The 27,978-nt window shown below is 44.2% G+C and overlaps 1 protein-coding gene across 1 annotated transcript; it reads left to right on the top strand.

The window, feature by feature from the left end:
- Positions 1-27,920, top strand: LOC147607280 (rhamnogalacturonan I rhamnosyltransferase 1-like). Its single transcript, XM_086790826.1, has 8 exons — positions 1-1,672; positions 1,833-1,900; positions 1,983-2,071; positions 25,464-25,629; positions 25,830-26,119; positions 26,201-26,405; positions 26,958-27,115; positions 27,214-27,920. The coding sequence occupies exons 1-8, from the start codon at positions 1,288-1,290 to the stop codon at positions 27,431-27,433; spliced, it is 1,581 nt and encodes a 526-aa protein (XP_086646952.1). The 5' UTR covers positions 1-1,287; the 3' UTR covers positions 27,434-27,920.
- The last annotated feature ends 58 nt before the right edge of the window (positions 27,921-27,978 follow it).

Raw genomic sequence — 27,978 nt, forward strand, 5'->3', positions numbered from 1 at the left:
ACAGCTGGTAGAAAAGAACGGATGATGAGCAGAGCTGAAGGAAGGCTTGCTCTGCCGTCTGTGGTCCCTGCCACGGAGGACAGTTTTGAGTTTTTCCTTTCTTCCACTCGTTCCAGCGCCACTGCATCACACAATGCATCTGCCAGGCAACTAGGTTGAATCCTAGAAGCGATGAAAATATCCTTTGATAAACTTTTAGCATGATTTTGTGAGACGTGGGTTGGCTTTGGTTTTAATTTGTGAGACGTGGGGATGCTTTGGGTTGCGAGGTTCCTTTCTTTGGATAGGTAAAATGTAATGGTAGATGGGTAAAATGTCCACGTGGATCTATGCAAGAGAGAGAAAGACAGAGAGAGTCCTGTGCTGGCGATTGCGAAAGGGGTGAGACGTTGTGGAAACAAACCTATGAAAAGAAAAATAAAGGGGATAGCATTGGGGATTGAGAGAAACGGGAAAACGTTTACCAGAGACAGGAAGAGCTCAGGGGGAGAGACCCGGCCTCCATTTTGTGGAAAAAGCTCACACATAGATAGCTAGGAAGGAGTGTGCTTGGTGCACAGAACGCTAAGAGGAGGCGAGGCCATCGCCGTCGCCTTAGCCTCTCCTCCCCCTCTCTCTCGCATCTGCGAACCTGCATTTCAACCGGCCGACACTACGGCATCGTTTGTGATTGGCGTAGCGCGGCCCTTTGTCAAAGAGAAAGGGAGAAAAAAACTCAACTGGTCTTGTAAGTCTTGCCTCGCCGGCTTCTTCACGCGTCATTGCGTTCTGAGCGGCCGGGGTGGACTGAGCAGATTCTTCCGGCGCAAGCCAAGAAAGGGGCGAGGCAAAGAACGGCGCATTCAAGAAAGGAGCCCGCGCGCGCGGGTGCAGAGATAGGCTGATTACGCCAGGCTAGAGAGAGAGAGAGAGAGAGAGAGAGAGAGAGAGAGAGGTGCCTGTGTGTGGTGAATCCGTCGAAGTTTGTTGGCGCTGCGAATAACTGATTCTCGAATAGTTTGTTGGCATCCATTTCGACAGGTAACCGATCCGTCGACCGGTCACGCGAAGCCACAACGCGCAGACAGAGAGAGAGAGAGAGAGAGAGAGAGAGAGAGAGAGAGAAGCAACACAGGATGGGGTGAAGCAAGAGCAAGGGGAGGGATTGAAGCTCACGGCCCTGAGAAAGAGAGAGAGAGAGAGAGAGAGAGAGAGAGACCGTGTGACGCTTGCGTTGCTTTGCTCTTTTAGTTCATAAGCCTGTCCCGCCCGCCTCACCATCTCCCTTCCCGCTTCCTCTTCATCAGCATGATTCACGCCAAACATCCTCCTCTCGCTCACCACGGCAAAGCGTCGCCCTGGGAGTGGCTACAAGAGGTGGATTTGCACGCCCTGGAAGGCCAGCTGAACGTAGCCGCGGCAACAGGTGGCAGGGTGGGCGGGAGGCTGCCACGCTCGCGGCTGCACGTTTGGCTGATTAGGCTGAGCACCAGCATTCTTCTCTGGACTTGTCTCATCCAGCTCATGGCCCTCGCACAGCTATGGCATCCCCTCCTCCTCCTCAAGGCTTGGCCGCCTTGCCTCAACAGCCGCGACTTCAACAACAACCACCACCGTCTCGCTTCTTCCGATTTCTCTTCTACAACAGCACCCTCCATCCTCACCTCCGATCTCGCCCCCCCGCGCCTTCCCAGTAAGCAAATTTTCTGATCAAATCCCCCCCAACCTTTGCATTTCTGCTGAATTAATTAATCCCCATTTGCTTAGGTGAACCTCTGCACCTTGATTAAAGCCCTTTTCTTCACCTCTCTCGTCACTGCTGTAATGAATTTCTTGACCTGCATTGCTATCAGGAATGTACAAAAACAATGGCTACTTGCTCGTCTCTTGCAACGGAGGGCTCAACCAGATGCGTGCCGCAGTAAGCTTTCGTATTCCCTCCCGCATACCCATCGTGCATCGCTACTTCACTCCCACCTTACCCTCTCTTATCTGGTTGGCAGATATGTGACATGGTTGCCATCGCCAGGCATCTCAATTTGACATTGGTTGTACCAGAGCTCGACAAAGCTTCATTCTGGGCAGACCCAAGGTAAGCTTCTGATCGAATGCTATTGTTGATGCTTTTCATGCACTTCCTATTATACCATGTCAATACAGGATCTACTCATACGTAATAGTCATCGTCCAAGCTAGGGCTTCCTTGTGCTGGTTAAAGGCACATTGCAGCAGTCATCGATGAAAACCATCTTTCAGATGGTTGAAACAACATTAAAAACAGATTTGTTCAGAGTGACCTGCGACATTGGGAATTAATAAGTTGCAAATCCCTTCCCAGTTGGTCTCTGTATAATGTGACCTCCAAACGTGCCAAATGGTAGGGGTCCCAATATTCTGCTAGTCTGTATCTAAGTCTAAAGGCTGTGTGGACTTTCTTCCAAGGAGATCATCCTGTCAGCATAAAAAAACAGAATTATGAGGAGTGGTCTCATCATCGTCTCCTTTCATGCAGAGTTACAGATTAATTAAAAACTATTCATTTCTCATCAATAAACGAAGGTACCCCACCCGATGTCCTATCTAACCTCTCTTGCATTTCTAGAGTAATAATAAACTCTCTTGCTCCTAGGGAAGGATCGACAACTCATGAACAGTCGTATAGCTCACTTAATAGAACTTCAGTTTTAGAGCCACGTCCCACCATGGCTTTGCAGGGTCACTGGGGTTGAATTTCCTCCCAAATATGGAGAGAGTACCCTTTTTCCTAGAATTTTGGAAGCCCCCACTAAACCTCAGAAATATGAAGGTTTAGTGGGAGTTGCGAGTGATTTGAAGGTCTGCACCAGTGAAAAACTAAATAATGCTCCACAAATTCAGCCGGAACCATTTCTTCCCCCACTAGCATCGGGGGTGCGGGGGACTCCCTTTCCCCCTTTTCTCTCCATCGTCCCCCCTGGGTGGGGAGTGGCTCTTAGACCTGTGTGAACCAACCATCGCAACCAAGCAAATGGAATTGCAATTTGAAGCCGCAATTAGTGTTTTGAAAGATTCCTTATATTATAATATCAAGTGAACCCGACAGCACCATACAATAGTCTTTAACGTGTAGAGAGAAGGCATAAGGTCAATTCATTGAAGGATATATATATATAGGAGTGGAGACAAAGGTAGCAACACACGGATCTAGTAATGAGTAGAGATACTAAGGAGCATGAGATACTAAAGACCACGACACTCAAAGTGGATTGATGAGAATAAGTGAAGTGACATGATAAAGTCACTTACACATACTCATGAGTGTATAAAAATGCTCGAGGAAAAAACCTCATAAGGAGGATAAAAGTGTCCCGGCTCAGTATTAGCCTATGTCCACACACCACTACCATATAAATGGCTACAGATCCTCCTTTAGTGATGATGTGAACATGTACAAGTATCATGTGACTAATTGATCTCCGAATGGCAAGAAGCCCAAGGCTTTGGAAAAAGCTTTTGATCTCTTATGAGAGAGCCTCGTGAACATTTTTGCCACAATGTCGTGTGTAAAGACATAAGTCAAGCTAATCTTTCTTACTCTTTGACATAATGCTAACGTACCTCAATTTGCTTTGTACGAGCATGAAACACTAGGTTACTTGTAACATCCAATGCTTTTTGGTTGTCAATGAAGATGGAGATTGGAGATTGCTGTTCAATACTAAGATTTGTTAAAAGGCATGTGAGTTGCCACACACTCTCCAAAATTGTTGTAAAAGTTTTTCTATTCTTAGCTTTATAGCTCAAAGTGGCCATTGTCGGTTTGCTAATAAAGTGATGCACCAAATGGTTCAACTCATCTTGGAGACTGAGTTGAGCACCTGTCTGTACTGGTATAGCAACATGCTTACGGTCTCTAAGACCAAACCATGTAAGTAGTCTTTGCATATACTTTGATTGTCCAAACCTATCATCTCAAATGATACATGTAATTTAGCCTTGAAGGCTAAAATCTTCTCCTTATTAGGGCTTGTGAGCAACATGTCATCAACATATAAAACGATGACCAATAAAAAAAGCTTTTCTTACCTTGCATACTTTGGACTCTTGTCCCTTCTAAACAAAACCTCGAGGTTGAGATACATAAATCTCCTTATGCAAATCACTATTTAAGAAGGTAGTCTTGATACAACTAATGTACTTTTTATCCATGATGCACTACCAATGCAATAATATACCAAATTGTAGCCAGTGGCCAAAGTAGGCATGCCATAGCTTCACGGTACTTATAGTACGTGTAGGAGTAATTGAACAAGCATTATGTACCAACCTCGTATACTTGTCTAATGTGTAAAGCCCATGGCTTAGAGTATCCGATACCAAAGTGATGTCTCCATCACTCCGTTCATGAACTATAGACCTATTATCAACAAATATGACCACTAGGCTTGCCCTAGTAATGGTAGAGACTAACATCAAGTCCTTTTTAATGCTTGGCATAAACAGGGCTTTTGAGAGAGTGATTGTTCCACCATTTGCAGTAGGGAGTATAACTATACCAACTTCTTTCACTCGATACGAGGAGTTGTTTGCACATGTAAGGACCATACTCAAGGAAGAAAATTAAGCCACGCTGAGAAGTAATGTGTTTGCGAGCATCTATTAAAATACTAGACATGGTGATCCGTCGATGACATGTCTACATTATGGATAGAAGGGTCATAACTACAATGCGCAATGAATACTCAATCATCATGTGCATAGTTCACCGACTCCTTCTTTTCAACACTTGGTGTTGATGCGTCAGCCATAGCCATGCAGGATCTTTTCTTCTTCTTTTCTAGCCTTTTTTTTTTGCATTCATTGATATAATGGCTTGGCTTTTGACAATAGTTGCATTTACCTTTCTTCTTAGGCTTATTATTCCTTTTCTCGGCATCCTTGCCAGAAGATTGGGCTGATTCTGTCTTTATCTTGTAGTCACGCTGAGAGAAAGCTTTACCTTTAACTTTTTGACTAGCAGCGAATGCCTAATCTCCTACACACACACTAGTTCATTTTGTTGGGATTTCTCTTTTGACATTAGCTTATACATGTTGGAACTAAAGAACCTAGCTATGAGAGCATACATGAGAGTGCAACAAAATCATAATCGTGATAGAAGATGATGCAAAAGACGGTCTCTTATTGTGGATAACTTGGTTACTTAAATACATGCAATGCGATGCCAAACCTAAGAGAAAAATCATGCAAAATTCAAAAAACAAAAAACTTAAAATCCAAAACAAAAACCAAGAGCACTGCAACAACCTTACCAAACGTAAGGGCATTAGGATGCAAAACCATGGTATGAATCCAGTAAAGCTGAAGTGTGGATGCAAAACCATGATATAAATCCGGTAAAGTTGTGAGGACAATAGACGCTAGTGAATTGTGCGGATAGGCCTCATTATAGGCCAAAGTGTGGATGCAAAACCATAGTATGAATTCAGTAAAGCTGTGAGAACAATAGACATCAATGAACTATCCGGATAGGCCTCATCAACACATGCAAGCTGTTCTCTGAGATCTTCAATTCTTGTGAGAAACCCATCCATGGAGTCCCTCATTCATATGCTCAGACTCTAACTGCGTACACAAGTAGGCCACACGTGTCTTGTTACACACTTGGTAAAGCACATCAAGCACATCCCTAGCCTGCTTGGCAGTTTTAAACGAGGAAAAATGAGGAATAATGCTACTTTTTATAGAAAGTGCTACCAATGCATGTGCCTGTGCATCCTTGCCATCCTAGCTACCTTGTTCCATTGTGAGTGAGAGGTGCGGAGGCGAGACAAGGCATGGCTCAATGCCAATAACAACATTTCAAATCCCTTTGACAACCAATACATTATGCATCATATAGGACCACAACGGGTAGTTTGTCCCATCAAGCTTATCCTTAGCGGAAAGCATCCCAAATACATCACTGTCTACTATCATTTCATCTTGCTAATAATGAATCTTTGACACAAAATTAAATATCTCAACAACCTGCCAGTACTATCAATGCTCACTAAATGCAACCAAGATGGTTGCCAACAAATCATTGATGTGATGACAAGATCTTCGAAGTGTGAAAAATGACAGTGTAGAGTATAGAAATGTCGATGATAATGATGATGATGTTGATGAAGCTATTGATAATGAGCTCGAAGATACGATATCGACGACGAGACGGAGAAAGTAGCGATGAGGGCCTTGTAACACTTATGGCATATGCACACAATGTCTGGACACCAAATTTATGCTGCTACACTATAGAAAATCTAAAATCGAACAAAGATAGTTTTAATTGACACTCCCGCGGAATATCTGTAGAAACCTTACACAATAAGGAAATAGGTCTCGGATCGCACCTAAAATAGTTCGAAAGTTGCAAAAATTGTTATTGTTAACAATAGTCTCAAGGGTACGCCTTCTTCACCTAAGAGAATAGCTCAATCAAAAGAGTAGCTTGAGGACGTGATGATGAGAGTAAACGACTTTGGCAAAAGCCAAGAGGTACGCCTTCTCCACCTAAGAGAATAGCTCAATCAGAAGAGTAGCTCGAGGAGGTGATGACGAGAGCAAATGACTTTGGCAAAAGCCAAGAGAACTTGTTGTAATACTAATTGTTGGAGTGGAGACAAAGGTAGCAACACACATACAAATGCACAAGTAGAGATACAGTCACATGGACGGAAGCTCTATTTGTTTCTTTTTGTCCTAAGCAATCGAATAGGAACCTTGATGCAAATCACCAACAAAGATAGAGAGAGATAGCTATATTTTTAGTATATTATATAGTACAAAAAGTGTCAAAGATGACTGTACAAATCTATGTGACCTTTGGTGATAACCTAAAGACCTTCTAGGAGTTGACTCTTGACTTGTCCCAACTATGAGAGGTTAGATACTCAACAAAGAGGGGTTAAGCCTGGATGGTAGTCTTGTGGTTAGTGTTTTGTGGAAAATGTGTAATATCAAACTTTACCTTAGGTTTATCAATTGTAACTGTCTAAAGTCTTATAGGTAATGTGATTATATATACATACATACATACATACATACATACATGCATGCACTGAGGAGCGTCCTCTTGCACTTGCTCCAGTGGAAGGTGAAGTGATTCCCGCTCACCCTCCTGCAAGTCCACCTCCTCGTCCTCCTCCTACTTAGCAGCAGCGTACTTGGGATGCTAGGGATGCTCGGGCCCATGCGTTGATTGCTCTCTCATGCCACGGGCATATCATTCCGCACATTTGTTCCTACACCACTACAAAGGGTGCTAGGAAACTTGGTGGCATTGTATTCAGGTCGCAATGACGATCAGTACCTTACGCATGTGAAAGACCTACGAGAGCAGCTCATTAACATTGATGAAGTCTTGACAGGTGGCTATCTTGTTCAAACAGTTTTGCGTAATTTGCCTGACTCTTAGCAGACATTTGGCACCACTTTGCCGTTGTTGGCTGGCAATGCACCTAATGCGGTCACTTTTGACAACCTTGTGACTCTCTTGGTCAGTGAAGAGCAATCTCGTTCCAATAGGAACAACATGATGTCTGCTGAGTCAACAATGGCTGCTCCCTTTCGTGGGAATAGATCTGGGTCTAAACCTAGCCCATCGGATTCTCCCAAGACAGAGGACAAGCCTGAAAAGAAAAAGCGTTGTAATTATTGCAAGAAAACAGGGCACGTTATAGAGGAATGCAGGAAGCGTATTGAGAGTGAAAAAAAGAAGAAGCTGGCATCTTCTTCCACGAGTGCAAATCAGGCCAATTTGGCTAAACATGTATCAACCTTGACCCTTACATCTTCATCACCTGCAGAGATGTCTTCTGATGCCATTGCTTTTGATGAGTATGCTCTATAACTATGCTCTATAGTCTGTACTCCTTGGTATGCATTGTCTACCAGATGCATTTCGAAGGGGATTTTCTTGCCCACATGCAGTTGGTGATGCCTCGTGGTCACTTATGCTTGTTGACCCTTACGCTTGTCTATGCTAGACGCTTTCTCTTATGTGATGTCTATTGGAGTTACCTTTTATGTTGTTTTTCCCTTGCAGTGGGATTGTTTCTATAGTGTTGACATTGTCACTTTCTCACATGTGATGTTTACTGGGAGTGCCTTTTACACACTTGGCCAGTGTTGGCTTGTCCTCATGGATTTGACATGTCAAATGTATATTATTCATTGTGGGATTATGCATCTTTACACTTGCCATACATGCCATTGATCATGGCATCGCTGAGAGTTTACCCATCCTCTCATAGTATTGGCTTATGCCCGCCTCAAGCCCCCACTTTTTCTCCCGATTTTCAGCTTTTTCCATTGCTGAATTTTTACTTTTATCAGCCCTACCATTGCTTTTTTCTCATCAGATCCTCCATTGATGAGTTTTTCTCTTGTAGCTTACATTGCATGTCTCACAGGCATGACTTCTAGATCCTGTTGCCTTTACACATGCGTATATCTGCTACCTCTTCTTATGCTCATCACTGGTGCAGTTACAAAGCTATGCTTTGCTCTCTTGTTGTCATGGATGTGGATTACATGTAGTTCAGCTTGGCATTTGGATGCTTGCCTTCAGGGGGGTATTATGCGATGCCTCTTGATTTGATGCACATGATCTTTGACATGCATTTCAGGTGATGCATTTATGTACTATGTGCTCTAGCATTAGCACACTGACATTGTGGATTCTCCTTTTCCCCGTCATATAGTGCTCGCTTTTCCCATTGGCATTGCAGTTCATCTTTGCCATCGTGATCTCTCTTGATCACTCTTAATGTGGAGCATAGTGCAAGGCAGCATTCACAGCTTTATTACCATGCTTCCCGTTCACACCGTTCACTTGAGGGGGGTTTGTTGGTCATGTCCACTCCCGACTGGTTCAAGTGTGAACACAGCTTACTCACAGGCATTTTTTCCATGATTGGACAGGTTTTTTTCCCCTGTGAACACACTTATGTGTGTTGGGCACTTTGCCCTACACTACTTTATGTACACTTGTACTTTCATTTTATCATTATTGAGTACATCTTTTCCAGCACTCACGTTTCTCTCTACTTGAGGTTGTGTGTGTGTGTGTGCACAGGCCAGCTGCCCTCCTACCCAACAATCCCTACCTTTCCATGGTTCTCCCAGGCTGATTCAGAACCTTCTCAATATACTAACTACAAAGCTGATGCACATCCGTGGATTACACAAGAAGATTAAACTCCCCACCAACATTTTGTACTCCATTCACGAGTACAAAAATGTCTTCTGTAGACAACTTCGCATCAACCTCATAGGGGTCCCCACTCACTTGCACTTGGCCATACCAAATGCCTTCTATATTTCTCCTGGCATACTTCTACTCAGAAATGAAGATGCAATCTAGCTCTTGCCAAATCTTAGTCCTAACAAAAATGCTAAGCCCAAGGTCTGTCATTTCAAACTCTGAACTCAACATCTCCTTCATCTGTTGGATCTTCTCCTCCTGATGCCTCATCAAAATGAGGTCATCCACATAAAGGACTGTGATCGTGTACCACAATGGAGGTTGCAATTTTCGTAGCTACTCTCGGGTTATCGCATGACTAGAAGTTGTGGTGGATTATCCCATATGCAAGAGCATGGGAAGTCGAAGAGCCATATATACGGTGTGGTGGCACCTTGTCATATATATCTCCTCCGGCCAGGTTTTTGGGAGGGAGCAATGGCTAGGAGATGGGAGCCCAACCACCGACGTTGCTCAGTGCCCTAGAGTGGTGTGTGTGATGTTGCTGCGTGACTTTGACATGGTATCACAGCTCGGGCTGTGTGGTCCTAACCTCTGTTTGATCAAGGTGCTTGAATTGGAGGAGGGTGTTGGAGGAGGCCATTCTCGTAGCTACTCTCGGGTTATTGCATGACTAGAAGTTGTGGTGGATTATCCCATATGCAAGAGCATGGGCAGTCGAAGAGCCATATATAGGGTGTGGTGGCACCTTGTCGTAGATATCTCCTCCAACCGGGTTTTTGGGAGGGAGCAACGACTAGGAGATGGGAGCCCAACCACCAACGTTGTTGAGTGCCCTAGGGTGGTGTGCGTGCTCCTGTTGTTGCATGACTTTGGCACATCCTACTTCGTAAGTCTACGTAAGTTGCCTCCTAACCATCCAGCCATATATGGCCAATATCCAACGGCTTAACTAGAAATTATCGAACGCTCATGTGCTCACTAAAACAGCTATTCCTCATAAAGAAAACCTCACAAAATAGAGCACGTCGTAATGTGCAAAGTTACAATTACAAGGGTGGATCATTAATTTCCAACATATATGTATACGTATATATATGTATGTATGTATGTATGTATGTATGTATGTATGTATGTATGTATGTATGTATGTATGTATGTATGTATGTATGTATGTATGTATGTATGTATGTATGTATGTATGTATGTATGTATGTATGTATGTATGTATGTATATATATATATATATATATATATATATATACACACATGTATGTATAGGTATATACATATACATACATATAAATGTATATACATATACATACATATATGTATGTATGTATATATACCTAGATGAATCTAGGAACATACCCAAATTCACCTTTTAGGAACGTGCATGTTATATACTCATGATAGTCAACCCACAAGACTATATAACTATCCACTCCATTATGCATAGTATGGATTAGATACTACGACATCCCCACTAACGTCATCAGTGCCCAATAATGGGTGTAGAACTCTGTTGTATCAAGATATGCTCTCACACACACACTCCACACACACACACACACACACACAGAAGAGCATATATTCACACAAAGCCCTTCGTACTGAGTTTCTGTCAAACCTCCGGAGATGCAGGGCAGACTCAACCATAATGAAACCTAGCACTAAGGGAAGTAGCAAATAGAAAGAATTAGTACAGCAAATAAGTAGCTGATAGGGCAAATGCACCACTAAAGATGGAAAGAATTAGCACAATATCAACTGGCCGCAACCTGGACAAAAACTTCACAATGTGAAATTTGCATGTCCGCTAATACGATTGAATTATATACCTAGATGAACCTAGGAACATGCCCGAATTCACCTTTTAGGAACGTGCATGTTATATACTCATGGTAGTCAACATATAACTATCAACTCCATTATGCATAGTATGGACTAGATACTACGACATCCCCATTAACGTCATCAGTGCCCAATAGTGAGTGTAGAACTCTGTATCAAGATATGCTCTCACACACGCACTTGAGAGAGCATTCCAAAGAGGTCATTATTATTGTTGGCCATGACAACACAACAAATCTGTCACAAGTCACCACAAGTAGGCAATGTCCAGCAAAAGTGTAAGAATGCGGGAGATAAATAGCAAGATAATCAATGGACTGAAAGGGAACTCCTTCACCACAAGAAATACATATGCATGTCCCAAATTTGCAACAAGTATTGCATGATGATGCAAATCTGTCAAAGTGTCCACTATGGCATACATATACTGCAGCAAACCACAAATGTATACGTGCCGTGAAAAACACGATCAGCTGACACCTGTAAAAGCTGCAAGTGTTCAAATCTTGGCAAAATCAAAGGTAAATTAGTTGAATGTTGCAAAAATGGGCTCAATGTAGAAAAGCCCCAATTTTTAGGCAGCCAATTAGACCAAATCTGAACCGGATTTGCACCTGTAAATTTGCTAAAGCAATTGTCACCTGTACCAAATGCTGTAATGCCCAAAAAATTGGGAGAAATGTCCCAATGCCAAGTAAATGTGCCTGTAACACCCAAAATTGCTTGCAAATAGTGCGAATTTTTGCAATATCCCCAAATTTCTAGTGCAATTATGCACCAAATCTGTTGCAATCAATGCCAATGTGTGCCAATGTTGCAATTGCAGGCTCAATGGTCAAAAGCCCCAAAATTAATGCAACTAATTTACTAATTTTTAGCAATTTTAGGTCAAAATTTGCAAATCCCACAAACCTGAAATCTCTAAGGGCTGAAATTTTTGAAAAATTTCAAATGCCCCAAATTTTGTAGTGTGCAGGTACACGTGCAGGATGAACAGCAATCGCAGATTTGTACTGTGCAAGGCAGGTTGTTGGGCGTAGACATTGCAGGAAGGACAACTGGGCAGTACAGGACAGCAGCTGCAAGGCGGCGTAGTGTATAGGCTGCAGCAGGCAGCGCAGAATTGAAGGTAAAGGCAGCGACAGCGTAGATATGAGGGATCTGAGGTAGGCGGTGACAGTGGACTGGGTGGTGCAGTTCTGAGGGTGCAGTCGGCGCAGTACAAGTCGGCGCAAGGCGGTTGTAGCAAAACTGGGAGGCGCGACGGGTGGCGTTGGGCAGCGTCGTACGATGCAGGGCGGCGCAGGGGCGATGACGGATCTGAGGGCAGGGGCAGGGCAGCTGAGGGCTGATGCAGAGGGCAATAGGGAAAACCCTAACCCTAATGCTCAAAAGCCCTAATGCAGGATGCAGGGAGAAGCCCTAACCCTAATGCTCAGAAATCCCAACCCTAATTCTCTAATGTGTGCAATAGGCTCAAGCAAGTGGAGAAGCTCAAGGGCAATGGGGGTAATCCTAACCCTTGTAGCACCGTGCTTTGAGACCAATGTTGGGTAGGAGGGCATCTAGCTTGCGCGCGCGCGCGCACAAACACACACACGCACACAACCTCAAGCACAGAGAAACACGAGTGCTGGAAAAGATGTACTCAATAATGATAAAATGAAAGTACAAGTAAGTACATAAAGTAGCTTAGGGCAAAGGGCCCAACAAACATAAGTGTGTTCACACGGGGAAAAAACGTGTCTAGTCACAGGGGAAAAATGCCCGTGAGTAAGGTGTGTTCACACCTAAACTAGCCGGGAGTGGACATGACCAACTGGGATGGGGGTGTTGAAATACATCCGATGTATACCTCGGGCTGGACCGACCCTGGGTACTTTATATAGGCAAGTTCGGCAGCTGCCTTAGTCATATTGAGGTCATTGTGATTAGACTGCATTGTGCACCCTTGTTGTGCATCACATCCTCCTTCAAAAGTCTACCTAGATCGCCGCATCAAAGCTCCGGCATCAAAGCTCCTTGCCGGAGCTTTGATGTACCCTTGTTGTGCATCACATCCTCCTAGAGTCTAGACACCTAGATTGCCACATCAAAGCTCCTTGCCAGAGCTCATGGATGAGAGTTTGTAACTTTGGTTTAGTATTGTTCTCCATCTCTCTTGCATCAAGTACTTTGTCTTTTGATCATTCTGCATAAGTTGTTGTCACGTGCATCCCGCACTTGGATGCCACGTAGACATTTCTGTACAGAAGGTTGAGGACCTGGGATGGTGAACTGGTCCCATGTGAGCCCAGTCCGGGACGAGTCAGCCAGGGATCCATCTCAGATGTCCGAGGTCAGGTGTGCATTGTCTTGCACAGGAGTCTAAGGTCAGGTGTGCACTGTCCTGCACATGAAACAGCGCCAGTCCGCGCTGTGAGTCTCCCTCTAGAATGATGTCAGTGGTTCTGTGTATCTGGTATGGTACCGGATCACTGAGTAGATTATGTTTAGGACAAGGGGCCAGCCCATAGGGCTACCCCGAAGATTAGTATGGGCATAGGAATGGTGTGAAACCATCCCCATGAGGGCCAGGAAGGCCCAGGCTGGACCCACCAGCCATGTAAGGGCTGTGGGACAGCCCTTGGGCAAAGATAAGGCTATTTTCAGGAGCATACAGCCTTTAAATGGCTGTAGGGCAGGTGTGGGGCAGCCCATACAGGCTGCCCAGCTTTGGGATTATGGGCAAAAGATGTGCCCAGCCCTTAAGAAGCATGCGCTTGATGTTCAGCCACCGAGGAAGTGATGCGCAGGAATTATGGGAATTTTTCCAGCATTTAATGGGATTTTTCAGCATTAATTGCTGAATATCCAGTCGTGGGACATAACTGATGTTGGCCGCCTGCCCTTATACTGGCCGACTGCCTCTGAAGGGTAGTATAAATAGAAGAGAGCCATAATTCCATCTTTCATCTCAGTTTTCACCAAGTGCTCAAGCCAATCAAGGGCCAGTCAAGCCAAGGAGATTGCCAAGCAAAGGGGTGGACTTCTGAAGGTCAAGGGCAGGATTTTCCAGCCAAGAAAAGGTCAAGTTTCTTGTATTTGTTTTTAGATTTACATCATTCTAATAGAGCAAATACACCATCCGTGGTGGGGGCCCTATAGAGGGTAATTGGGACCCAATACTGTGTCTTCTCCATCTCCCCCTTCTTTCTATTTTCTGCACATCTCCTTTCAGATTGTGCGTTTATTCTGTCGCGAAAAGAGTGCTGATTTCTGAGTTTTGAAGTACCGATCCTTCTCCAAAGCTTCCGCATATTACAGTGGTATCAGAGCCTACTTCAAGGACAAAGATTCAGCAAAGAAAACTAGAAATTTTTTTCGCTCGTGTGGTTGGTTTTTAGACACCGGTGGACTACCCCTTTCGGAGTGACTCCTGTCCCTCGAAGGACGGTTGGTTTTTAGCCTCCGGAAGCCTCCGGAAGTCTCCCACACAGATAGTGGATGGTCAGATTGCGTTCTGGAAAGGAATTGCATTTTCCCGCTATGGCGAGTTTCGACGACGAGAGAGAACCAGAACCATGGAACCAGAGTGCACCAGGCAGCCCAGCCAGGGCACCCGGCTTGAGTGTCACAGACATGTTCCAGCAGATGATGCGAGCAATCGCAGACCAGACAGCCAAGTTGGATGAGCAGAAGGCGCGGATCTTGGCTCTGGAGGAGCGTTCTCGCTCTCTAGCGTCGCGTTTTCCATCTCCTCCTCCCTCTCCTTCCGTATCCCAGATACCAGATCCTCGTCACAAGGACCCTCTCGCTGGGTCACAGCCGCAGCCAAACTCCTTGCTTGAGATGCAGATGCGTGCATTGGAGATCCGACAATGAGAAGACGACGCCTTGCGATGTGTGGAACACGAGCGTTACCTCAGAGCTTTGGACGCCAGATTTACACCGGTGGCACCCTCGAATCATTTTCTCGAGAAAATGAATTTCAGTAAGTATAATGGTAAACTCGATCCCACAACTCTTTATTCATGGTTACATCAATATGAAGCTTACTTTGCCGCAGTTAGGAAAACAGATATTGACAAAGTGATCTTAGCTAGTTGGTACTTGGAAGGTGAGGCCATTCCTTGGTGGACTCAGTGGGCTCATGCCCACACCAAAGCAGGTATGGCAGCTTATGTGTGGGACGAGTTCGTCCGCGACCTTAAGCAGCGGTTTCTACCGCCCCACTACCTTGAGCGACTCGAAGACGAGTTCAGGGGAGCGCGTCAGAATGCGCAACCAGTCTTTCAGTTTGCCAATAAAATTTCGACCTTGTGTCTACAATTAGGCTTATCTGATTCGGACAAGAAAGGGCAGTTTTTGCATGGCCTGGATACGCAAATCCAATGGGAGGTGCGTATGTTTAGGCCAGCCACCTTTGAGGACGCACTCTCGCTTGTGCAGAGTGCAAAAATGAAACACAATGGTGGCAAGCCCAAAACTTCCGAGCCGGCTTCTCCCAAGGCTAACGCCTTGGGGGGCAAAAGCTAGAACCAGACGGGATCTTCCCCAGGACAGAGCCCGGGAGCCTCTGGCTCCAAGAACTCGAACAATGCGTCTAAGCTTACTCCAGACCAGAAAGCGGAGGCAGGCAAGACAGGTGGCAAGTTGAGTGCTGAGGAGCTTTCTCAGTACAAGGAGGGTAGATGGACATACTTCTCGGGATTGTCCGAAGAAGCCTCCAAAGGCCGCCGTCGCCTCCACAGCTTTCGTGGTGAGCACGGCCAATGTGACCGCCGAGAATGTTATCCAGTTATTCATTCGGCATTGGTACCCGATTGGCGGGATTCCTAGAACCATACTGTCAGACCGAGATGCCAAGTTTACCAGTCATTTTTGGAGGGCATTGTTTGATAATTTTGGTACTAAGCTGAATTTTTCCAGTGCATTCCACCCACAGACAGATGGCCAGACAGAGATATACAACCAGTTGGCCTTTGATGTGCTGAAGTGTTATGTCCACGATCAGCAAGGTAAGTGGGAATCGTTTTTGCCTTTAGTTCAAGCTGTTTTGAATGACTCTTTTTCTTCAGCTATTGGCAGGACTCCATATGAGGCAGCGTTTGGAAGGCCTTTCCAGTCGTTGTTAACTTGGACTTCGTCTTCAGTACCGGAGGCGAACAGAGTGACGGAGTCTTACCAGGAGATCCTAGAGTCCGTTAAAGACAGATTGGCTAAAGCGCAAGAGGCCTACGCTCGACAGGCCAATAAAGACCAAAGGGACATGAAGTTTTCGGAAGGGGATTGGGTGTATCTTCGGATTATGAAGCAAAGATTGAAGCAAGTGGGCAAGCGATGTCCAAAGTTGTCTTTCAGGAGCTTCGGACCATTTCCCATCCGGAAAAAGATTAATGAGGTGTCTATGCAGTTAAAGCTACCTCTGAGTTGGACTATGCACAATGTATTTCATGTCAGTTGGTTAAAGCCATATGCAGGTCCACCCCCTTCAGAGGTCAAAGACGAAGCGGAACCAGACATTGTTGATGAAGCAGAAGTAATGGTTCCAGAACAGATCCTTCTGCACCGTTTCAAGTATGGCTCAGGCCGAAGACTACGACAGTTCCTCACGAAGTTTCAGGACCGAGGAACTCATGAAGCGGTATGGCTCGACAAAGAATTTTTCGAAGACTATGCGGCATTATTAACGGATTATTTAGAGGCTATGCAGCTTCCGTCAAGTTAAGCAGAAGAGGATGTCACGTGCATCCCGCACTTGGATGCCATGTAGACATTTCTGTACAGAAGGTGTAGGACCTGGGATGGTGAATTGGTCCCATGTGAGCCCAGTCCGGGACGAGTTAGCCAGGGATCCATCTCAGATGTCCGAGGTTAGGTGTGCATTGTCCTGCACAAGAGTCTAAGGTCAGGTGTGCACTGTCGTGCACATGAAACAGTGCTAGTCCGCTCTGTGAGTCTCCCTCTAGAATGATGTCAGTGGTTCTGTGTATCTGGTATGGTCCAGATCACTGAGTAGATTATGTTTAGGACAAGGGGCCAGCCCATAGGGCTACCCCGGAGATTAGTTTGGGCATGGGAATGGTGTGAAACCATCCCCATGAGGGCCAGGAAGGCCCAGGCTGGACCCACCAGCCATGTAAGGGCTGTGGGACAGCCCTTGGGCAAAGATAAGGCTATTTTCAGGAGCATACAGCCTTTAAATGGCTGTAGGGCAGGTATAGGGCAGCCCATACAGGCTGCCCAGCTTTGGGATTATGGGCAAAAGATGTGCCCAGCCCTTAAGAAGCAGGCGCTTGATGTCCAGCCACCGAGGAAGTGATGCACAGGAATTATGGGAATTTTTCCAGCATTTATTGGGATTTTTCAGCATTAATTGCTGAATATCCAGTCATGGGACATAACTAATGCTGGCCGCCTGCCCTTATGCTGGCCGCCTGCCCCTGAAGGGTAGTATAAATAGAAGAGAGCCATAATTCCATCATTCATCTTAGTTTTCACCAGTGCTCAAGCCAATCAAGGGCCAGTCAAGCCAAGGAGATTGCCAAGCAAAGGGGTGGACTTCTGAAGGTCAAGGGCAGGATTTTCCAGCCAAGAAAAGGTCAAGTTTCTTGTATTTGTTTTCAGATTTACATCATTCTAATGAAGCAAATACACCATCCGTGGTGGGGGCCCTATAGAGGGTAATTGGGACCCAATACTGTGTCCTTTCCATCTCCCTCTTCTCTCTCTATTTTTTGCACATGTCCTTTCAGTTTGTGCATTAATTCCGTCGCGAAAAGAGTGCTGATTTCTGAGTTTTGAAGTACCGATCCTTCTCCGAAGCTTTCGCGTATTACAGTTGTATATATATACATACATACATACATACATACATACATACATACATACATACATACATATATATATATATATATATATATATATATATATATATATGTATGTATGTATGTATGTATGTATGTATGTATACACATACATACATATATACATACACATACATATATGTGTGTGTGTGTGTATATATATACACATGCACACATATATATATGCACACATATATATACATATACACACATATTAATAGATTGTTTGGTGTAATTTCTTGAACTTGTCTTTTCTTGATTTTTTTTCGTGGAAAACTACCTTTCCATTGTTGACTTCTTCCTACGATCTTTTTTTTTTCCGACGTTGAGGAGTGTAGTTTTTCAAAACTAAAACAGATTTATTATTGAGAAATAAATTGTATATAAAGAGTAAACAGAAGAAGTTACAAAAGCAATCACCTCTTGCAAGAGATTGTTAGTAGAGCGTCTATTTGTTTGATAGGTAGTTCGTTGTATGTTAATATATATAAATTTAATTTATGGAAATTTGATTAAAAAAACTAAACGCTGACATAAATTATTTTATTATTAACATTGAAGACCTATATTATATATTTATATGCTTTTCATAAAAATTTGACTCGACTGTACTATAGGAAGGTCATCGTTTTTTTTTTTCAACTAGCCTTTGGCCCAAGATTCTCCCATAGTTATCAAATTTCACTGCCCATAGGCGCTTATTTATCCACCCGTAGGTGATGCCGCTGAGGAAGCACCAAGGGAGGTTTTGAACCCAGGACGTCTTGGTCGTAGGCAAACACCTTCACCACTTGAACTATCACCTCATTGGCAAGGGTCATCAGTTCTTTAACTTTTTCAAGCATTAATCATTACATGCAAAAATAAAACCTTGGAAAAACACTCTTATTCTTGAAAAACTCACAGAATATATTTAATGGAAATGCAAAACAATATTTTGTTTGGTGTGCATGTTCATGTTTTTATTTGGTGTGCATTTCTTGGCATGTGGAGAACCACTTATTATACAAAGGTTTAAGTGTACAACAAATGATTACCAAATATAATTTACCAAGAGCAGCCTAAATTTTAGAAGCCACACGCCTTTTCGAACGAAAAAGAAGGAATATCAACTTGAAGAAGTTAGGTATTGTGACTACAAGAGCACGTGTATTTATATATACATCCATAATTGGATTTACAGTGATAGAAGAGCACTCCAAGACAAATAGACTGTTCATTTTTACATCGAAAGCCACACTACAAACTGTTAATCTAGACAAAACAAGCATCTTCTCTTGGAACACCCGTATATCTGCGAATATTAGGTGACAAAGGGACATAGTCATCGCCATTGATGATTGCTTGCTTGAACCTCGCTGTTTTTCTGTTGCATTGAGAAGTATGTGTTGCTGAAGCCTTCTTTTTCATGACGCTCCTTCCTCAGCATCTATCACAATTGGATTTTGACGATTGGTTCCTGCTTCATGTTCTTCATTGTCACGATTGCTGGGTTTTATGCTGTGTATGCACCCAGAGGAGTGCTAGTGATCATCAGTAGATTACTGGGGTACTTTTTATTTCAATTAGTGGAGGTTTTTTCCCCCAGTTTAGCTTAGTTTCACTTATAACAGTTTATAAGTGTTTTGGTCCACCCGGCACACTTTATGGCCGGACATGTGAACACATCTTTTAGGCCACTTCATTATGTGGCTATTGTACTTCACATTATCATACTGAATACAACAAGAGTCGTGTTCTCTCTCTCTGCTCTCTACGTTTGTGTTTGCAGTACCTCCAAACCCTAACCCTAATAGCTGAAAGCCTTCATTTGGTATCAGAGCAACCCCTTGCCCTGCCCGTACTGTTCCACACCACCATCCGTACAGGCCATCTTCATTAGCTTCGCCTGCAACTGCCCGTACAGCTTCGCCTGCAACAGCCCGTACCCTGCAGCTGTCCGTACAAGCTCGCCGACAGCTACACAGCACCGTACAGGTTACTGTCCTGCTCTGTACACTGTGCCTGCCCGTACTGTTTCACACCTGCGTAGACAGCGCCGTCAACCTCGGTACACACCTGCGCAGACAGTAGTACTGTCTTGCGCAGACAGCACCGTCAACCTCGGTACACACCTGCGCAGACAGTAGTACTGTCTTGCGCAGACAGCGCCGTCAACCTCGGTACACACCTGCGCAGACAGTAGTACTGTCTTGCACAGACAGTCGTACAGCTGTTCGTACAGGCGACGTGCACGTGCATCATTCCGTACAGGCGACCTGTTTGCGTACCTGTTCAGTACCAGTCGACTGTACCTGCTGCGCATATTTGAAGTCAACAGTCGACTGCAGCTTCCGTACCTGCTTCCATACAGCACTGGTACCTACTTCCGTACAGTACCACGAGTGCAATTGCTGTGTACTTGCACAGTACAGTCGACTGTACTTGTTTCTTACAGGACACCAGAACCTGCTCCGTACAGTTGTGGTAAGCTTTACAAGTTTTGAAATTTGGGCATTTTTCTCTGTGAAAATCTTCTGGCAGATACAAGCAGATTTTCTTGCAAAGAAATCTCTACAGGTTTCTTGCAAGGTTTTGGGTGCAGTAACTTTGGGCATTTTTTGGGCATTTTGGCATTGTGTAAGCCATTTGTGCTACTCTACTCAGTTAGTGGTGCATTGTTTTGCACATTTAGAGGATTGAGATTTGGGTTAGCTGTATTCAGTGGAGTACAGTTGCTTTCAAGGTTCTTGCTATTGGGTTTTTTGATACACAGGTACAACATTGTGCATTGGCATAATGGCAAATCAACAGCAGAGTGATGTATTCACGTATTTTTCTAAGGAAGACAAATTGTTCGGCACGAACTACTCCTTGTGGAGTTTTATGCTGAGAAATGTGCTCGTGGCAAAAGGTCTTTGGGATTTTGTTAGTGGTGATGAACCACGTCCAGGTCCATTCGCTCCAGACACTCCTCCCCAAGGGGGTGCTCGTGGACGAGGACAACAGGTACAGGCACCAGGTCAGCCATTGCCTGTTCAAAGAACAAATGCTCAGAAGACATGGGATGCCAGAGATGTACAAGCCTTGTCACTCATTGCATTGTCAGTACTACAGAGGTCTATTATACCTCATATTCGTTCAGCTGGCTCTTCACGGAATGCATGGGTGACTTTGGAGCAGATGTATGCTGCTCGTAATGAGGCTCGGATCTCGTTTTTGAAAAGAGAGCTGGAAAATCAGAAAATGCATGAAGGAGATGATATGTCTAGCCACTTAAACAGGCTGCAGGATTTGAGAGAGCAACTCATCAATGTGGATGAGATTATTCCTGAGACACAGCTTGTGTCCACCATCTTGAACTCTTTGCCAAGATCTTACTTGGCTTTTCATACCTCTTTGAACCTCAGCATGAGGAATGCTGTTGAACCCCTTAAGTATCAGGAACTTGTTGCTCTCTTGCTACAAGAAGAGCAAATCAGGAAGAATATGAATATGAACACAAGTACTGAACAAGCATTTACTTACAGGTCAAAAGGGGAAAGGCAAATCTCAGCCAAAGAGTTCAAATCAGAATTCAAGTGATGGTGGTTCATCTCAAGATACCAAGAAAGGTGATGGACAGCCCAAGAAGAAGGGCAAATGTCATTACTGTAAGAAGCCAGGTCACTACATCACAGAGTATAGAAAGAGGATTGTCAAAGAGAAGGCAAAGGAATCTAGCATGTCTGTAAATGATGCCTCTAAAGCTCCTCGAGAGACTGCTTCTTTTGTTGAGGACAGGGATTACTGTTTCTATACATGCAGCTATGATGCCTCTTGGTCTTCACAGGCACTCAGTATGACAGAGCATGCATGTACTTGGTATTTTGATAGTGGTGCTTCAAAGCATATCACATCTCGTAGGGATTTGTTTTGTCATGTTGGCCCTGCCCCTGTTGGCAAAAGTGTTCAGTGTGCCAACAATGCTTCATATCCAGTTCGTGGCATTGGGGAGATTCAGCTCACAGCCATTGATGGCTCTATTCTTCGCCTCACAGATGCCTTATATGTACCAGGGATAAAGAAGAATTTGTTGTCCATTTCTTCTTTAGCACATTGTGGTATGCAAGTCCACTTTGATGATGACAAATGCATGGTCAGAGACAAAGCTAATGCTTTGACCTTGATGCTTACTGGTACATTATGTCATGGACTTTATCAGCTGGATGCATTTCAGCCAATGGATCAGTCTGCTTATAATGCATTCACTCTTACTCCAGCTATGGTTGATGCGGAGTTATGGCATGCTCACATGGGGCATGTAAATTTTGGTAGTCTTATGCTTATGTAGCGACATAACATGTTTACAGACCTACCTCTTATGGAGAAGCCACCAGATCACATTTGTGAAGGATGTATTTTGGAAAAAATGCATCGGTTTTCCTTCCCACGTGATCAGGCTCTACGAGCAACTGCAAAGTTGCAGCTTATACACAGTGATCTTTGTGGTCCCATGCAGACGAAGTCATTAGGAGGTTGCTTCTATTTTGCTACATTTATTGATGACTTCTCTCGTATATGCTGGGTCTATCCTTTGACATAGAAATCACAGGTATATGATGCATTTTTAGCCTTTGTAGCACTTGCTGAAACAAAGTCAGGATGCAAGGTTAAGACTCTCCGTTCTGACCGAGGGGGGGGGATATATGTCACACATGTTGAATTCCTTTCTTGAGAGTAGAGGTATAAAACATCAGTATACTACTCCTTATACTCCACAGCAGAATGGGGTTGCAGAAAGGAAGAATCGGTCACTCATGGAGATGGCGAGATGTATGCTAAAGGCAAAGAAGCTACCACATATCTTTTGAGTGGAAGCTGTCATGTGTGCTTGTCATATTTTGAATCGATGTCCCACAAAGGCATTGGTTTCCATTACTCCTTTTGAGGCTTGGCATGGCCGCAAGCCTTCGGTATCACATTTTCGTACTTTTGGGTGTCTTGCATATGCACACATACCAAAAGAATTGAGGAGGAAGTTGGATGATAAAGCCACAAAATGCATTTTTGTTGGGTATAGCCGTGAGAGCAAGGGCTACCGGTTATATGACCCACTATCCAGGAAGATATTCACTAGTCGGAATGTGATTTTTGATGAAAAATTAGAAATATCCATGGCTGGTTATGATGCAAATCAGGCTGAAAATGATGTGTTTTAAGGTCTACTACCTATGGAGTTTCATTCCACAGTTGGTGATCCAACTCATGAGGGTACAGAACAACCAGCAAATCATGAAGGTGGTGCAGAAGTTCAGTAGCAAATTGAGCCAGAAGCTGAACCAAATATGGGGTAGCAGGCACCACAGGTTAGACACATACCTAGATGGTATTTGAGGACATTACAGGACAGCCATCTAGAGGGTCCTCTTGCTGGTCGTACTCGTAGGGAGACACGGACCAATGAGCATGCACACATCATGGATTTGAATATGGTTATGGCAGCTAGTTTACAGGATGATGATGAGCCTGATTCATTTGTGGATGCACGAGACAATGTGCATTGGAACAAAGCCATGTAGGATGAGCTTGATTCTATTAAAAGGAATCAAACATGGGATTTGGTTGATCTGCCCAAAGGCAAGAAAGCCATTGGTACTAAGTGGGTCTATAAGTTGAAAAGACATGCAGATGGATCCATTGACAGGTACAAAGCCCGTCTAGTTGCAAAGGGCTATGCACAGAAGAAGGGCATTGATTATGAGGAGACATTTGCTCCTACATCCCGTATGTCGACACTAAGGTGTGTCATTGCATTGGCTGCACATCGTGGTTGGGTTGTTCACCAGTTGGACATCAAGACTGCTTTCCTACATGGGGACCTCGAGGAGGAAGTTTATGTATATCAGCCCATAGGTTTTGCAGAACATGATCATGAAGGGAAAGTATGCAGGCTGAAAAAGGCCTTGTATGGTTTGAAACAAGCTCCACGAGCTTGGTATGCAAAGATAGATGCTTTCCTACTCACTCAAGGATTTGTGAACAGTCCATCTGAAGCCACTTTGTATGTAAAGAAAGAAGAGAAAGATCTGCTGGTCATCAGTCTTTATGTAGATGATCTCTTACTCATGGGATCAAATGATGACAAAATTGCAGCTTTTAAAGAGATACTGCAACAGACATTTGACATGTCTATTTTGGGGCTCGTACACTACTATTTGGGCATACAGTTTGTGCAGGATAATAGAGGCATTGGGTTGTTGCAATCTCGGCAACTCCCAGGCATGAGTAATTTCTTCACACGAAACATTATGGTAGAAGAACTTTCAATGATTTTTGTGTAGATCTTTCATGCAGAACCCCAACATGCCTTGAAAGTGTGCATGCATGCGCACTTGACGCAATCCTCTACACATAACTAATCCTCCTTGTGGTTTAAAGAAATCCCATTGCATATATCTTTTAATGAGTTTGCCAATACTTCTCAAAAATGGTGACCACCATTTGGAAATGAAGGTGGTTGAGTGTTTCACCTTTCTCCAATGTGAACATTTCTTTGAGGCACTCCATGCCTACAAACTCTTAAAGAGGGTCCTAATTCGAGACGTCAATGTCACCATTCCCAATGCCTATCGTGATCGAGGCCTCAATAAGTTTGTTAGAAGCCACTAACAGCACGAGAAAAGAAACATCGATCCGGAGGCCACGCTGCATGGAGAACAAAAGATGGGCAATTGTAGAAGGTGCAAGAAGCTAGCCAGGCGCCACGAAAAGCAAGGGAAGAACAAAGGGGAGGACGGGGAGGCCGTCTCCTCGAAAAGTGGGTGCCATCCAGAAGCGGAGAACAAATTGGGAGAAGGCGACAAGCAGCACAAAGCATCCCAACGAAAATGATCAGAAGCATCTGGAGGAGCCGAGCAGATGATGGACCACCATCGACCAACAACGAGAAGCAGCTGCTGGAACACCATCGACCGGCAACGAGAAGTATGAGCATGCGCCTCTGCAGGACCACCATCGACCAACAACGACAAACATCAGCACGTGCCTCCGAGAAGGGCAACGACGACGACCGCCACAAAAAAAGACATGCAAAAGGCCACGTGGAATGGAGTCCGAACTTGGCGGCCACTTAAATTTACGCCCACTTAAATTAATTAATAAATCCTGAAGAGCATTTTGGTGCCTTAAATAGAGAGAATAACTCTTCGTGAATGACAGGCTTCTCGAAGTCTGAACTGCACACTCCCCAAGGAGAGCTTTGTTAGCTTGTGTTTGATTGTTTATGTTTTAATGAAGAAATTAAATCGTAAGCTAATTGAGTTTAGGGTGCTGCCACAGATTTGTCAGTTATGTTTAAGGAGATGGATTGCTGCTTAATCGAGTTTAGGGTACTGACACATCTGGATAGAATGCATGCAGACTTATCAAGTTCCCGTCTAGTTGTGTCTTAATTTTGTTGGATTGTTTTTAAGCCCCAATGAGAGAGAGAGAGAGAGAGATGCATGCAAGATTCGTTTTAACCTAATCTTATTTTGTTGGAGTGCATAATTGATTATGTCTTCATATCTTGAACCAGCTTTTTGATTTGACAGTGATTTTGGAGACATTTTTGACACCAGCCATTTTATAGAGTCACTACGGGATGAAGTGAGGATACTCAAACAGCTTCCCTCCAAATTTCATGAAAAAATTGTGGCAGGTGACATAATGTCCATGCCTCCAGTTAGCTGGTCCAATGAGTCATACTACTTGAATCAGGTTAGTAAGGATGGGAGCACTTTGAGGGATGTGTGCTTGGATGGGTTTGATTGTTTGTGTGAAGGCGGTGTACCCGAGGATGAGTCGGAACATGTTTGCCATTGGAACAAAATATAAATTACAACAACTGTTAGTTGTACTAATGTGGTGGTGTGTGTTGAGCCTACCAAACTTGGGTTCTAACAATCTCCATATTGCAGATACTTCCCCTGGTGAAGAAGCAGAAAGTTCTCCGTTTTAGCAAAACGGATACACGCTTGGCCAATAGTGGCCTGCCTTTAGAGATGCAGAAACTCCGTTGTAAAGTCAATTTTGAAGCTCTCAAGTTCACTCCTCGTATTGAAGAGTTGGGTCAAAATCTAGTGAAGTTCCTGCAAGCCAAAGGGCCTTTTTTGGTGCTCCATTTGCGGTATGAGATGGACATGCTGGCGTTTTCCGGCTGCACTCATGGGTGTACTGATGCAGAGGCAGATGAGCTGACAAAAATGAGGTCTGCATTTATGCACATTATATTCTGTTGGGTTAATGGTTTGAACATAGTGTCCTTATTTTCATGTGGTGGTGCTTTCAGGTATGCATATCCTTGGTGGAAAGAGAAAGTTATAGATTCTGAACAGAAAAGATTGGATGGCTTATGTCCTCTAACCCCGGAGGAAACCATGCTTATTCTAAAAGCACTAGGGTTCGAGAATAACACACAGATATATATTGCAGCTGGTGAGATTTATGGAAGTGAGAGGAGGATGGCTCCGTTGTATGAAGCTTATCCAAACATTGTATGTTTTCTCTCCTCTCACGCACGCACGCACACGTGCACTAGAGAATGGTTAATGCCAAGTGTCTCCTGCGTGGCATGGGAGCTGCATGGAGCAGTTCCTGCTTCAGGACTGAAGAATGAAGAGACACCCTATTTGCCCCTCATTTAAGTCTTTTTCACATGCCCACAGTCCTGGCCAGGCTTTGGGTGCCTGCCTGACTGGGGCTGCCTAAGGGTGCTCAAAGTTCAAACTCTCCTTTTCTGTTCATATGATCATGCTGGGTCTGCCCCCTCTCTGCTGTCCAAACTTGCCCCAGTGCTCCCAGCTTGTTGTCCTCGTAGCAACTGCTGTAAGGACTTGGAACCCATCACAGGGGTGCACCTAACCTGTCTATCTGCATCCCTAATTCTCATTCCACTATAAGCCTGTCTGTCTATGTCATGTATTGCCGACAATTTGGTTAACACTAACCATGATGGTTCTATTTATATGTTTCCATGCTGTTTTATGGTGAATTCCAGCAAGGTTTTCAAAGCTGCTTGCTATTTACAAGGTAATGTGCTTTTGTAGGTTCGGAAAGAGATGATTTTGGGTCCAGAAGATCTGAAGCCCTTCCAAAACCATTCTTCTCAGATGGCTGCTCTGGATTATCTGGTAGCAATTGAAAGTGACGTGTTTGTGCCCACCTATGATGGAAACATGGCCAAGGTTGTGGAAGGCCATCGCAGGTAGTAAAAAGAATGGCCTTCTTTGTAGTGTTTGTTGGGGCCCTGATTGTGCACTTTATGTCTTTATACTGCCACTAACATGTGGGGTACATCCACAGATTCTTGGGCTATAAGAAAACTATACTATTGGACCGCAGAAAGCTCGTGGAGCTGGTTGATCAATATCAGAGTGGTTACTTGACGTGGGATGATTTCTCCTCGGCTGTGACAGAATATCACAGCCAACAAATGGGCACCCCAACGAGGCGAAATGTGATTCCTGACCGGCCAAAAGAAGAGGACTACTTCTATGCTAATCCTGAGGAGTGCCTTGCATAGCTTCTTCCCTGCTTTTGCAACAAACGAAGCAGACGCATGAGAGATCCTTGTATTGTCATGGCTAGCTCCTGCTCGCATTCAAGGATGCATCAAGGTTTGCAGGAACCTTGAAGATCTCCCCATGTTCTGGAAAATCATTGGCTCGTGTGATGATGTGTGTTCATCATTACATGGCATTGGCTTGTGTCATCATGGGTGTTCATCAATTCATCATCACGTGGTTGGCTATGGGGGCATGGGTTTTTATCAATTCTCCATCTCTACAATGTGTTCAATCAGCTCTCTTAAGAGGGAGGTTTCCCCACTCTTTCTGTTCATGATTTTGACAGAACTTGAAGAACACTCATGATGTAGCATGCATCAGCCATGGTGTAGCTGAGATGTAACAGTCCACCAGATCTCAATTTTGTACACCTCCGATATCAAGTTGATCTTTGATTCTTTATGTTCACTACACATCAATAAAGTGGACTGTAAATTTCATTGAGTTGGTCTCAAGGCGTTTCTTTAATATACTCACTCAGTCTTATACCATGTGTTATTGA

The sequence above is a fragment of the Cibotium barometz genome, chromosome 55 (assembly GCF_041138505.1).
Source record: "Cibotium barometz isolate CiBa-2024 chromosome 55, ASM4113850v1, whole genome shotgun sequence".
Taxonomy (NCBI): Eukaryota; Viridiplantae; Streptophyta; class Polypodiopsida; order Cyatheales; family Cibotiaceae; genus Cibotium; species Cibotium barometz.